General features: G+C 33.4%; 1 protein-coding gene and 1 pseudogene across 1 annotated transcript; both read left to right on the top strand.

Annotated features, from left to right (window-relative positions):
- Positions 1–2996: 2996 nt before the first annotated feature.
- On the top strand, positions 2997–5951 carry LOC132178940 (2-alkenal reductase (NADP(+)-dependent)-like). The gene is made up of 5 exons (XM_059591526.1): positions 2997–3236; positions 3341–3518; positions 3701–3867; positions 5330–5412; positions 5573–5951. The coding sequence occupies exons 1-5, from the start codon at positions 2997–2999 to the stop codon at positions 5949–5951; spliced, it is 1047 nt and encodes a 348-aa protein (XP_059447509.1).
- A 2026-nt stretch (positions 5952–7977) lies between these two features.
- The window catches only part of LOC132177350 (2-alkenal reductase (NADP(+)-dependent)-like), a 29672-nt pseudogene continuing 22113 nt past the window's right edge, over positions 7978–15536 (top strand).

Here is a 15536-nt window from a genome sequence, read left to right on the forward strand (position 1 = left end):
AGTGTATACTGAAAGATGGATAAAGAGAATTTGTTTTGTGGCAGCGATCAATGCATTGGTGTCTTTATGCTTTTACCATTTTATCTGATTTAAGAATTTTTGTTTAATATTAAGTTCGCAACTTTAAAACAAAATTAAAAAAGAATCATTATTTTTAAATACAAATTTCTGGTTTTTAAATGTTTAAAAAATTTAAAGAGGTTTGTTCTTTTAAAAAATTAATTAATTATTATTATTATTATTATTATTTTTTTTTAAAATCGTTAATTTCTTTTATAAAAACATCTTCCATGGACATAGGTTTCGGCATATGCAAATTCTCACTTTTTTGTTTTTTGGCAAACAATTCCTCACTGAAGACAATTTTTAATAGTTTATTATTAATTGTACAATCTTTCAGTCTTACTTATTCAGGTAATGAAGTCAGAATTAAAAATTTTCGTTTAATTTTAAATTCTCAACTTCAAAACAAAATTAAAAAAGAATCTTTATTTTTAAATACAAATTTCCCCTTTTTTTATATGTTTAAAAAATTTTAAAAGGTTTATTTTTTAATATTTATTTAAATCGTTAATTTATTTTATAAAAGCATCTTCCATTCTTCCAGGCGCATGGGTTCTGGCATGTGCAAATTCTCACCCTTTTTTTTTTGGGTGCAAAGGAATCGTCACTCAAGACAACTTTAAATAATTTATTATTAATTTAAAAATAATTTCTTCCACATGCATTTAACTCTTCTCAATGACAACTTTATTAAAAAATTATATTAAATCAAAAAATTTAACGAATGCGTTTTTTTTTTTTTTTTAAATTAAAAATTTTCGTATTTCTAAAAAAATTAAGAATTGGTTTGCTTTTGTTAGAAACGTAGGGTTATTTTTATTTATTTATTTATTTTTTCACTTTCTCCTCTTTGCCGACACTCACAAAATCTATTCCTCCTTTCTTCTTTCCTTAGTATTCACAACATATATCTTCATTTGTTCCTTGTTTTGGGGCTTTCTCTTGTTTCTTACTTCTTCTGGTTTATTCTCTCTTCACTTAAAACTGATTGTGTGGTTTTATTGGTATTTGGTTTTATGTTATTCAGGAAAAACATAATTTTAGGAAAAAATTACTTGTATTAACATTTTTATTGCAGAAAAGTCGGTACTATAATAGACTGTCGTGTATAGGTAATATTTTTACTTTTGTTTTCCTTCTTGGTTCCCAGCAGCCAAACATAGGCGTACCTAAAGCAAAACTTTAGTGAAAAATGGCCTCAGATCCGAAGGTTGACATTCTTGAAGAAGTCACAAAGCACAACAGCACCAAACAGGGACGGTGCCAGCTGTAAGAATGGGCAGGGGTCATGGCTGAAAAAATTTAATGGGTATGGAACCATTAGCAAAAAAAAAAAAAAAAAATTAACCATAAAAAATTGTTTTTACCTTAAAAAAATAAACAATTTTTTGTCATTTGGGGGGGGGGGGCCTTAGCCGCTGCCGGTCCTCCCTTCATCCTGTCTCATTGGACTCTAATATGAAGTTATACAAAACGGATGAATATTGTGTATATTTATAAGATAGAGTGCATACTGATTTCATTATTCAACAATATATAACTCCTAACTCCTGGCCACTTTTTATTAATCACCTTAAAAAACACTTTTAATATTTAAGAAGTCGTGTCAAATAAAAGCAGGTATGTTTGGTAAAAAAATTTAAAAGTACTTATTTTGAATTTTTTATTTTAAAAATGACAAAAACGTACTTTTAATAAAAGCTTAAAAACAAAATTTTTACCAAAAGTGTTTTTTTGATTTAAAAGCTTAATTTCTCAAACACAATCCAAAACAAATTTTAAGTCCGATAGGAAACTACTATAAAAAAGAGTATAGATAAAACCAATAACACAATAAACAGTGAAAACACAAGAATTTTTTCTGTGCTTCCTTGAAAAAAAAAAAAAAAAAAAGAATAGTCTCCTTGCTTCCTTGTAAAAAGTTGTTGAAGTTAATTTACAGGTGCATGTACAAGTCAACAGTCCAAACCCGAAGATTCTGTATGGCATTTTGATCTCATCAACCCAATAAGCTTCTTTCCAAGAGTCAAGACCGATTTGGTGCAGGTGTTGTACAAAAATTATAATATGTTAACTACCAAATTGAGGTTTTATTTCTTAAATAGGAGAGAATAAAATATTAAACTTAGCGTTAAAAAAATTAGGAGTAATTACCTTTTGTCCCATGAACTACAGCGCCTTGACACAAGATATTACAGAAAATATTACAGAAAAACTCCACTGGCTATATATATATATATATATATATATATATATATAATAGAATTCATAATGAAATAGAAATATAAATAAATTGCGGAAATAAAATAAGTGAGAGACAGATTTTAACGTGGTTCGGTCAACGACCTACATCCACAGATAAAGCCCAAAGAGCTACATTAAGCTCTTATTAAATGAATTGTTTACAATAGAGAATGCTTTATTTATAGAGCTTATATATTAAACTTAACATTAAAAAACTTAGGAGTAATTACCTTTTGTCCCATGAACTACAGCACCTTGACACAAGATATAAATGATTAGACCAAAAAATATTACAGAAAAACTCCACTGGCTATATATATATATAATAGAATTCATAATGAAATAGAAATATAAATAAATTGCGGAAATAAAATAAATGAGAGACAGATTTTAACGTGGTTCGGTCAACGACCTACATCCACAGATAAAGCCCAAAGAACTACATTAAGCTCTTATTGAATGAATTGTTTACAATAGAGAATGCTTTATTTATAGAGCTTATATATAAATGTAATCTTAATCAAATCTCCTAATTTATTGTGATTAAATCTCTAAATTAGGGTAATCTAATCTTCGTCAAATTCCTAACTTTAGAGTCATTTAAATATACTCTAACAATATATATATCTCTCCAAGACACAGGCACAGAGACAGAGAGACAGAAAGATCGACAAGAGTTTAGAGTTGCAATGACGATTGTTAATGGAGAGGAAGTTGTGAACAACAAGCAGGTGATACTGAGGGAGTATGTCAGTGGTTATCCAAAGGAATCGGACATGTACGTCACCACTGGTACCGTTAAATTGAAGGTCCCCGAAGGTTCCAATGCTGTTCTCGTGAAGAACCTCTACTTGTCCTGCGATCCCTACATGCGAAACCGCATGAAACCAGCTACTGAAAGCTACATCGGCTCCTACACGCAGGGTTCGGTCTGTGGATTCTCTGACCCCTTATTTTGATTTTTATCTTTTGGAATTTTTTTTTTTTGTGATTGATACAATGTATGAGCTTGATTTTGAAACTTGGCGCGCAGCCCATTGATGGACATGGGGTGGGTAAAGTTTTGGATTCTGCGCATCCAAAATTCAAGCAAGGAGACTTGGTATGGGGAGTAACCGGGTGGGAAGAATATAGTCTCATTACACAAACTGATTATCTGTTTAAGATTGAACACACAGATGTGCCTCTCTCCTACTACACTGGAATTCTTGGTAATTAATTAAGCTTAGTGCTTCTGATTCTGTTTTGTTCTTGTCTGGCTGTCTTAAAACAGGAGATGTTGGAAATTAATTAGCACCCTCTTTTGATATATATATATATATATATACACAAGTGATGCCGTATGCAATGGTATAATATAAATCTAACATATTCATTGTATATATGCATGTAGGTATGCCTGGTATGACTGCTTATGGTGGTTTCTATGAAGTTTGTTCTCCTAAGAAAGGAGAATATGTCTTCATTTCAGCAGCTTCTGGTGCAGTTGGTCAGCTTGTTGGACAGTTTGCAAAATTGTTGGGTTGTTTTGTTGTTGGAAGTGCTGGAAGTAAAGAGAAGGTACACCTTTCTAGTGGGATAGGTACTTTATGTTATCTAGCCCTACTTTATTTGATGGCTGTCATCTTGAGGTATTATTTAAGGGTAATTACTTCTTTTTCCTCATGACCTATTACCCTATGCCAATATGCTCCCATGAGCTACAATGTTCACCACCTAACCACATTAAAATATCATTTATTTACCAAAAACCCATTTCGTTAGTCAAGCTCATTAAATGGGATGGAATATTCTCTTTTAAATGTTAAATCTCATTAAAAGATAGAAATACCTGGCCCCAAATAAAAAAATTAAAACAAAAAAATATAAATATATAAAACTTATAAAAAAAAAACTTATAAATTATTATTATTATTATTATTTAAAAAAAAAAAATTAAAAGAGTAGGGGGTGGTGCATGGCCAACCCCAACCAGATCTAGGGTGGCTTGCTGGCCACCCCCTCCCCCAATGGGGTGGCTGCCGGTTGCATCCACCCCTTTATTATTTTATTTTTTTTAATTAATTCATAAATTTTTTTTAGTTTATATATTTATATTTTTAATATATTTATTTATTTTTTTAATTAAGAATAACACGTATCATCATTCTATTGGTGATGATGTGATACACTAGTGGAATCCGTCAAATATTTTGACGGAATTTGATTATAGGGACAAAATTGTTATTTTGGCCTATCCCGATAATCTTTGAATTATTTATTTATTTATTTTATATCACAAGGATGAATTTGTAATTTAGGCCAGCCACATGGACTGATTTTGCATTTATATATATTTTTTTAGTTGAAGTCTTTTTTAACTGTTTTCTTTTTTAAAATTTTTTATATTGACTTTTTTTTTTTTTAATTTTTATAAATTAATTTATAAGTGTTTTTTAATTTTTATATATTTAAATTTTTTGTTTTAATATTTATTTGGTTTTTTGAATTTTGATTTTTGATTTTTTTTTTTTTATTGAAACCGATACTAATACATTATATATATTAATTTTTTAATTTTACGGGTATTATAGTAATTTTTGTTTATAAAGTTATGTTTTGAGTCGTTTCAAGTTTTTTAACGAGGTTAACTGACGGAAGGAGGCTTTTGGTATGTAATGAATGTAATAGTTCATAGAAGCATATTGACTAAGTGTGATAATTCATGGGAGAAAAAAGTAATTACCTCTATTATTATTTAGTATACAACAATGGTCAAACTTAGGCTGTAGTAATTAACTATTGTAATAGTTAACTATTGTAATTAACTATTGTTTCTTCTTTGTGATTGTGGAGTGGGCCTAGTGGGATAAATGTACCATTCACTTAAAAAACTCAGTTTGAAGGAAATTTTTTTCCTTTTAATAGATACATGTTACTTTTATAGATCAGATTAAAAGAAATTTATTCAACCCAATTTGAAAGAAAACTTTGTCATTTTTGGATCTATTAATAAACTCATATTTCCTCTGATAAAAACCAGGTTGATCTTTTGAAGAATAAGTTTGGTTTTGACGAAGCTTTCAACTATAAGGAAGAGCCTGACTTGGATGCGGCTTTGAAAAGGTCAGTTTTAATTAAATTTGCTCTAAATTAAGCTTGTGAGTAATAATATTAATAAACTGGATGGGACAATTGCTTGACTCTTATATATAATATCAAAGTTTGAGGGAATATTGATTTGATCTTTGAAACACACATTATTTGTTTCTGTTGATCACCACAGGTATTTCCCAGAAGGCATTGACATTTACTTTGAGAATGTTGGGGGTAAAACACTTGATGCAGTGCTCCTAAACATGAGAGCCCATGGCCGCATTTCTGTATGTGGAATGATCTCACAGTACAATCTTGATGAGCTTGAAGGCGTGAAAAATTTGGTGCTTATCATAGCCAAGCGAATCCGTATGCAAGGATTTATAGCCTTTGATTACTATCACCTCTATCCCAAGTTCTTGGACACTGTGCTATCTGGCATCAGAGAGGGGAAGATTGTGTATGTGGAAGACATTGCTGAAGGCCTTGAGAATGGCCCAGCTGCCCTGGTTGGACTTTTCAGTGGTCGTAATGTTGGAAAACAAGTTGTCATGGTTGCGCGTGAATAACCTGTCTGTCTTTTAAATTTGCACTTGTTCGTGGTGTTGGAGGAATGATCAGTTACTTGTTGGTGCTACTGTTTTCCTACTGTTGTGGTTTGAGGCCAAATGATTACTGGAGTTCAAAATGTAATATTCCATATATGGAATATACATTAATAAATCCCAAGTTATTTACAATAAATTATAAACATTCCATAATCTATAGCAACCAAAAACCTTCTTGAATCTTGATCTGGACTCTAGTATGTATAAAGTTACACAAAACGGATGAATATTGTGTATATTTATAAGATAGAGTGCAGACTGATTTCATTATTCAACTATATATAACTTCACTTTCCATCAAAGTATTAAGGGTTTGCTTGGGATTATGTTAGAGAGTTTAAAAAATATTTTTAATACTTAAAAAGTTGTGTCAAACAAAAGCTGACATGTTTGGTAAAAAAATTTAAAAGTACTTATTTTGACTTTTTTACTCTAAAAATGACACAAAATGTACTTTTAATAAAAGCTTAAAAATAAAGTTTTTTCTCAAAGGTGTTTTTTAACTTAAAAATTCAATTTATCAAACGCAATCATAGACAGACTCTAAAAAGAATATAGATAAAAACCAATAACACAATAAACAGTGAAAGCAGAAGAATTTTTTCTGTGCTTCCTTGAAAAAAAAAAAGAAAAAAAAAAAGAAAAAAAAAAAAGGGAGAATAGTCTCCTTGCTTGCTTGTAAAAAATTGTTGAAGTTCACATGTGCATGTACAAGTCAACAATCCAAACCGGAAGATTCTATATGGCATTTTGATCTCATCAACCCAATAATCTTCTTTCCAAGAGTCAAGACCGATTTGGTGCAGGTGTTGGACAAAAATTATAATATGTTAACCGACCAAATTTAATTTTAAGGTTTTATTTCTTAAATAGGAGAGAATAAAATATTAAACTTAACGCTAAAAAATTTAGGGGTAATTACCTTTTGCCCCCATAAATTACAATGCTTTAGCACTTTTCTCCCATGAACTATCAATTATGACACCTGACCCCATCAAACTATCATTTTATGACAAAAAGCCCCATTCCGCCAGTCAAAGGGGTTAAAATTGACGGTCAACGGTCATGTACAAGTCATGTGCCATTTTAAATTTTTTTCTTCTACTTTTGCCCTCACTTTTTCATGCGTTTCTCTTTTTCACTTTTTAAATTATTATATGTAATACGAATAGACCATGTTGAATATTCTAATGGTCCGATTCTTTTGCCTTCTCTCTCATGTTATCTTTTCTTCTTTTGAAATTTATACCATATTGCTATTAAATTTTAGATTGATTATTATTAAATATTACGTCAAAAAGCATGAAAATAAAAAAATATATATAACATTTTTCTAATACAAAAGGGTGTTTATAGAGAAATTTATATTTTGTAGGTTTTTTTATACAAGAGGGTGTTGATAGAGAAATTTAAAGAAGAAAATATAATGTGAGAGAGAAGGCAAAAGAATCGGGACCATTAGAATATTCAACATGGTCTATTCGTATTACATATAATAATTTAAAAAGTGCAAAAGTGCAAAAGTGAAAGACACATGAAAAAGTGAGGGCAAAAGCGAAGAAAAAAATTTAACATGGCACATGACTTGTACATTACCGTTGACCGTCAATTTTAACCCCATTGACTGATGGAAGGGAGCTTTTTGTCATGAGATGGTAGTTTGATGGGATCAAGTGTTATAGTTGGTAGTTCATGTGAGAAAAGTGTTAATGTGCTGTAGTTCATGTGGACAAAAAGTAATTATCCCAAAAAATTATAATGATTCAGTACTTTGCTGATCGAAAATAGACACAAAAATTCAAGTTGCTAATTGAAAATAGACTGACGTATAATGTGGCGCAAGTTCATGTCGCCACGTAAGCAGTTACGAGTATCCTCGGATCAGTGTGCTACAAAAAGGCAACCCCGATCTGTTCCACTTCCGCACCTCACCAAGACAGAAACACGCAGAAAGAAATTAATTAAGATAAAGAGTGTGAGCTTAGCAATGGCGAGCGTTGGTGGAGAAGAAGTAGTGAGCAACAAGCAAGTGATATTGAGGGATTATGTCAATGGTTTTCCAAAGGAATTCGATATGTACGTCACCACCGGTACCGTTAAACTGAAGGTTCCAATGCTGTTCTTGTGAAAAACCTCTACTTGTCCTACGACCCCGTCATGCGAATTCAGATGGCCCGAGTCATTGAGAGCGGATTCAATTCTTTCACCCCTGGCTCTGTGAGTATCTATTTGGTTCTGTTAGAATAATATGAACGTATGATCTTATTTGTAGGAATCTCCCGTTAGGGTGGATATCCAATGGAGGACAAAAGCAACGTGATAATGAGAGAATGATTTTTTAATGTACGTTCTTCTCATTATCAAACTCTATTTATAGAGTTAGAATATGACTTTTCATCAAGAGTCACACCTTGTCACTTTATCATAACCACCATGGAAGGTTGTGATTGGCTATGGGAATGACCACACTAGTTATAGTGTGATCACCCTTTAAACCATCATCTCCCACTTGATCACACTTTAACATTATGTAATCTAGTTGAACATTATCACCTTGGTACCAAATATAATTTTTATTCATGTCAACTCTCATCCGTTTAATTTACAGATCGGCATTAGATTATGACATTTTATAATATACAATTTTGTCATCTTATCTAATCGCACCTTTTACCATATATTTTTACATTGATTATATATTAAGGTGACTTCATTTCGTTTTTAACTAAAAGAATAACATCAATTCTCTGTGGTAAGGAACACTGGTTCACACCTATTCCACAATTGACGATTTCAGCCATACACAAAACTATGTGCTAACTTGCACTGACATTTCTAATCAAATGTTTCTTTGATACTTCTTAATATATTTCCAACTTTTAACATAATGTCTCTCGGTGAACCTTACATTTGTAATATTATTTCTTAAGTATCTTCTGTCTATTACCTGACCAATTATTCCCCTTATAAAAAACAGAATTTCACAAAATCGTTCATTCAGGCATCCCTGAATCCTTTCGCTTGTGCTTAAACATATATGCAACTACCACCTAGGTGTTTCTCAATCCCATTGTAGCTACATGCTCTTTGAATTTTTCCAAAGACAATCCTTTGGTCATAGGATCGGCTACCATCTCTGTTGAGGGTATAAATTCAATTTTAATTTCCCCTCTTTCCACTATATCTTGAATATAGTGATAATTTACATCAATATATTTGTCTTTGGAGCTTTGTGCTCCACTTTTTATTAAAGAGATAGCAGACTTGTTGTCACAACACATATTGACTGGCTTACTGTTTAAACCTAAATTTAAACTTTCTACAAAACGTTTAATCCACACTGCATTACTTATTGTTGTGCTGCATGATATATATTCAGCTTCCATAGTGGATTTTGCAATGCAATTTTGTTTCTTGCTTAACCAAGAAATAGCTGTTCCACCAATCAAGAACACATATCTACTTGTTGATTTTCTATGATCAGCGTCCCCAGCAAAATCCGCATTTGTGAATCCTTTAATTTCTAGATCACTTATACCAAAACATAAGCCAATGTTTTTAGTACTTTGCAAATATCTAAATATACGTTTTACTGCTTGCCAATGTGTCTTCCCTGTATTAGATTGATAGCTGCTTACTAATCCCACCGCATAACAAATATCAGGTCTTGTAGTTGTCATTGCATACATGAGACTGCCCACAGCTTGGGCATAGGGGATAGATTCCATCTCTTGAATCTCTGTCTCATTTTGAGGACACATTGTTTTATTCAAGTACTGGCCTCTTGAAATAGGTGTTTTTAGAGGTTTACATTTATCCATATTAAATCTCTTAACTATCTTTTCCAAATATTTTTCTTGATCCAAATATAATAATTTTAAATTTCTACTTCTAGAAATTCTTATTCCTAAAACATAGGTAGCGGTGCCCATATCTTTCATTTCAAATTTGAATGAAAAGAAGGGTTTTGTTTTATTTATCATATCTGGACAGTTACCAGTTAGCAGTATATCGTCTACATATAATGATAATATTGTTAATTCATTATTTTCATTATATATGTAAACACAGTGATCTAGTGGACTTACCTCGAAACCAATTTCTAGTATTGCTTGATGAAACTTCAAATACAATTGCCTCGAAGATTGTTTAAGTCCATATAATGACCTTTTTAATTTGTAAACTTCTTCTCCATGTCTTGTAACCTGAAATCCTTCAGGTTGTTGCATGTAAATCTCTTCTTTTAATTCTCCATTGAGAAAGGCTATCTTAACATCCAACTGATGTAGTTCCAAATCCATTATAGCTACAATGGACATAATTATCCTTACTGAAGCGAATTTTGCCACCGGTGAGTATGTGTCAACAAAGTCTATACCGGGTTGTTGAGTAAATCCTTTAGCCACTAATCTAGCTTTGTACTTTTCAAGACTTCCATCAGCTTTGAATTTCTTCCTTAGAACCCACTTGCATCCAATTGCTTTTCTTTGGCTTGGCAATTCTGTGAGTTCCCACACATCATTTTTCTGAATCGATTCAAACTCTTCTTCCACAGCTTTAATCCATTTTTCAGCATCATGACTACTTATAGCTTCTTTAAAATTTGCTAGATCTTCTTGCAAATTTATATCATATGTACTTAGCACATAATGATCCTTGAGTGTGGTTGACGGTCGTCTTTGTCTTTTACTCCCACTGTTTTGATTTCATATATCCAAATTAGGTGGATCTTTGGATTTTCTCTTGCTCCCACTATTCCGAATGTCTGTGCTATGTTCTTTTTCTTTCAAAGTAACTTGTGGTGTTTTACATTCAGAATCTTCTCCTTGTAGGAGTCTTATTTCATCCATGGGACTAATCTAATTGGTGTTTTCTAGAAATGCAGCATCCCTGCTTTCTATTAATCCCTTATGTGGATGGTAAAATCTATATCTACTACCATTTTCTATATATCCTATAAATCTGCATTCCCATGTTTTACTTTCTAACTTATCCCTTAAGGGTTTTGGAATAAGTACATGTGCCTTACATCCCCACACTCTGAGGTTGTAAAAATCTGGTTTTATGCCTGCCCAATATTCATAAGGTGTAAAGGGTTTTGATTTGGTTTTTATTCTATTAAGAATATATGCTATAGTGGATAAAGCCACTCCCCAAAAAATGAGTGGATAAATCAGCATATGCCATCATGGATCTTGTCGTATCCATTAAAGTTTTATTCCTTCTTTCTGCGATCTCATTTTGTTGAGGCTTGTAAGTCATTGTATATAAATGTCTTATTGCACTTTCTTTGCAGAAGGAATCCATGGCTTTATATTCACCTCCCCTATCATTATTCAAGTTTTTAATGGACCTTCCCAATTGTTTTTCTACCTCTAATTTATATTCTTTAAATTTTTCAATTGCTTCAGATTTATGTTTGATTAAGTAGATATGTCCATATCTTGAATAATCATCTGTAAAAGTAATAAAGTATTCCATTCCTCTATGTGTTTTAGTTCTTAAAGGACCACATATGTCAGAATGAATTACTTCCAGTAATGGAAGTAATTCTGATGATTCCCAATGTTTTAAAAAAAGATTTACTAATCATTTTTCCTTTAATACATGATTCACATATATTAAAATCTTCATAATTAATTCTAGGTAGTAATCCACTCTTACTCATTCTTTTCATTTTATTTTTGTTGATGTGGCCTAATCTTAAATGCCATAAGAATGAACTATCTTCAGACACATATGAATACTGTGAAATGGGATCTTTATTATCAACTTTGAGTAAATACATATTGTCTATCTCTACACCCTTAACAAATTTTTTTCCCTTACAAATATAGACCTTCCCAAATTTAAACTTAATCCCATATCCTTTGCTATCTAATACGGGAACATATATTAGATTTCTCGGGATATTTGGCACATATAGAACATTATGTAAAACAACGGAAGACCCTTTAACAGAAATCTTACATTTTCCTTCGCCTAGCACATCACTGCAAGTATTGTTGCCCATGTACACTCTGTTTTCTCTGACCTTTTTCTCTTTGAAATCTAGGAAGAATTCTCGGTCTCTTGTAATATGTCTTGTTGGTGCCGAGTCTATCCACCAAGAATTTGAAGTCGGTTCTGCCATCATCACATCAGTAATGATCATAACTATTTCTTTCTGTTTCTTGTCACCATTGTTCTTTGGACAATTTGCCTTGAAATGCCCCATTTTACCACATTTGAAACATGTTCTTTTGATTTTATTTTTACCTTTCGGCTTACCTTTCCATTTCTTTTTGAACTTTCTTGGCTTGCCTTTGAATGCTGGTGCACGTGAAGTCTGAGTATTGATTTCAGCCATCATGAGGTTCCTGGATTGTCCTTTTCTCCTTCTTCTTTTCATCATTTCTTCTTCTAATACAAGCAAAACTGGTAAGGAAATTATGGATAGGTCTTTTCCGCTATGGGTCAGTGATATTATCACATGTTCCCAAGACAAAGGAAGACCATTAAGTATTGTGGTTACTTGCATTTTGTCAGATATTGGATGACCGACAGATGCAAGTTCCTTTGCAATGAGTTCCATTTGGTTTACAAAGTCACCCACACAGTCATCCTCACTCATACGTGCACTATTATATTTATCTAATAATAGTTGTATGTGAGTATCAGACCTAGGGCCATACTTTTCCTCTAATGCTTCCATTATTCCTTAACAGTCTTGTATCCTTCAAATAGTGGGATGATATTATCTTTCATGCTATGGAGGAGAGTGGCCTTTGCCATTAGGTCATCTTCCATCCATTTTTCCTTTTTCTTGACAGCATCATCATTTTCCTCATCTTTTACTTCAGGTCTTTTTGATGTGAGAGTGTGTAAAGTTCTCTCATACGTCAGTACATAACAGATATGTCATTTCCACATTCTAAAATTAATTCCATTAAGGCTTTCGACCTTTGAGGAATTTATACTGCTTTTAATAGTCATTTTATAATGTGGATACGATAAACTTAATATAAATACAAATATTTGTTTACTATAACTGTAATATATCAGATATTACTTACATACACACCAACAGAAAAATTAAAAATGTATTTTTAAGTTATTACAAACTAACAAATAATAAAAATAGATAAGTTTATTTATTTTTATTTTTTAGATCAGTCGTCTCTAGGATAGGTCAGCCTTGTCTGGTAATCAGTCATACAGGCCCTGTAATACGGACGGTTTGGAACTAATGGTATGAACTGGTCACCTCTTGGTGGAAGTGTGTATCGATTGTTGCCCATTGGCCACAAATCCCTTGGACTTTGCTCAACTGTTTTACGATCCTTAAAGGACGTGGACTCTTCAAGCGTCTATCACTTGAAATCTCGGATTGAGCCAAATTTGGTACAGTGAACTCCACTTCCTTATGCTCTGTAGGTGATAGCCAACACGGACGAAAAAACCTCAGATTAGATTGCCTCTGACCTTGATGAGAAGACTCACCCCTTCCCCAATTATATATTTGGGGCATTATAGTTTGGAAACCCTGCAATACTCATGCCCCTCAAATTTGCTTTCCAATGCTTTTGAAATGAGTTAAATCGGGGTTGTATTGAGTGAGAACGGGTCAAAAAACGAACTTGAGGTCGAAAATGGTGGTAATGGCGGTACTGTTGAGCAGAATTGGGTCGGATCCAACCGGAATTGGGCGGGCCGAGTCTTCAGGTGTGCCACGTGCCTGTCATGCGTTGCACAAGTCTGGCGCGTGGCGGGTTGAACACGCGGGTAGGATTGGCGCTCCGGGTCAGATCGGTGCTCTGGATTGCAATTCGGGTCTCGGGTCGATTCTGATCCGATTCTGCTGGGCTAGAAATGGGCTTGGCCCGATTGGGCTTGGGCCCTTTTTGCTTGGGCTTGGGCTCTCAATACTGATTTCGGGCCGTGTGTTTCCACTTGGGCCTAGTTTGGGTCACTTCTTGGGTTGGGTTGTGAAAATTTGAAACGGTGTCGTTTTTGGAATTATCCAAAATGACGTCGTGTCGTTTTTTACGCGCCTGTTCAAGAGTTCGAATTTTGGCATCGTTTTGGTGTGAAATGACATTGTCCCTAATGGGACTGTAGACGTTCTCTGATGAGAACGAAACAGCGTCGTTTGGAGAGGATGGGGCGTGCCCCCTTGGAGACGCCGAAACGGCGTCGTTCTGAAGGGTAGTACCGTGCGCCCCTGGGTCAGATGCCTGAACGGCGTCGTTCCAATTAAATGGAACGACGTCGTTTTGGGTTTCTAATGCAGGGGTGATTGTTCCCCCTTCCCTGTTGATCAAAACGGTGTAGTTTTGATCAACAATGGTTTCTTCTCTAGAAAAACTCAAAAAACAGTGATTTTTTGCAGAAAAAATTTCAGAATTATTTTCTACAAAATCATAATTATTTATTTCATCAACCCTAGAATTATTTTCTTCCCAAGAATTATTCCCTTCCCAAGAAGAACCAAAAACTACACCTTTGGTTGGGGATGATTCACCAATAACGTCAAAACCCGGAGGAGGAGAATTTTGGCTTTGAAGATCCACCGAAATAGATGCATCAAACGGAGTTGGAAAGAATTCCTTCCAGTAAATAGCATTTCTTCAAAGTAGGAAAATCTCCAGTAAATTTTGATCCACCAACAGTAACTTTAAGAAGTTCTTCATGTGGGTTTGAGATTATCAAATGCAAATTATAAAATGCCACAGAAGATGCCAAACCCAAACTTTGTCTGTTGATGGTTTGCAAAATTTCCTTCATATACTCCCTATTTTCTTCATCAGTATCTGTTTTTTCTTCTTTGTCTTCCATAACCTTAATGCTTTGATACCACTGTTAGAATAATATGAACGTATGATCTTATATGTTGGAATCTCCCGTTAGGGTGGATATCCAATGGAGGACAAAAGCAACGTGATAATGAGAGAATGAATTTTTGACGTACGTTCTTCTCATGATCAAACTCGATTTATAGAGTTAGAATATGACTCTTCATCAAGAGTCACACCTTGTCACTTTATCATAACCACCATGGAAGGTTGTGATTGGCTATGGGAATGACCACACTAGTTATAGTGTGATCACCCTTTAAACCATCAGGTTTTCATAGCTAGCTAGCTAGCTAGGGAGGTTGATATCTTAAAAAGTTTTTAGTGAACCAAAATCATAAGATTAAGCCTTTAGCATTAATTCCTTAAAAAAACGTGCTTGTTGTGTAAGACACTTTTCTCTCTCTAAGAAGTTCCTCTCTTGCATTGCCTACGAGGAGGAAATAACTCCTCTTCCTTCCCTCCTTCATTATGTTGCTTTATTCTAATGATGTCCTACTCGAGCTTTCTCTAGTCCTTTATGTCTCTTACAAGGCCTTATTCATCACCTTGGGCGATTTATCTGTATCCTCTCAAAGTCATAACCTTAACCCTCCATTGCTGCCTTGCAACCTCTTCTGATCTGATACGTCGCCTCCATTTCTTGGATCTACCTTGGTTTTTAGATTTAGGTTTTTTCAAACTTTGATCTGTTAGCATCCATCAACTTCGC

This window comes from Corylus avellana, chromosome ca4 (assembly GCF_901000735.1).
Source record: "Corylus avellana chromosome ca4, CavTom2PMs-1.0".
In the NCBI taxonomy this organism is placed as follows: domain Eukaryota; kingdom Viridiplantae; phylum Streptophyta; class Magnoliopsida; order Fagales; family Betulaceae; genus Corylus; species Corylus avellana.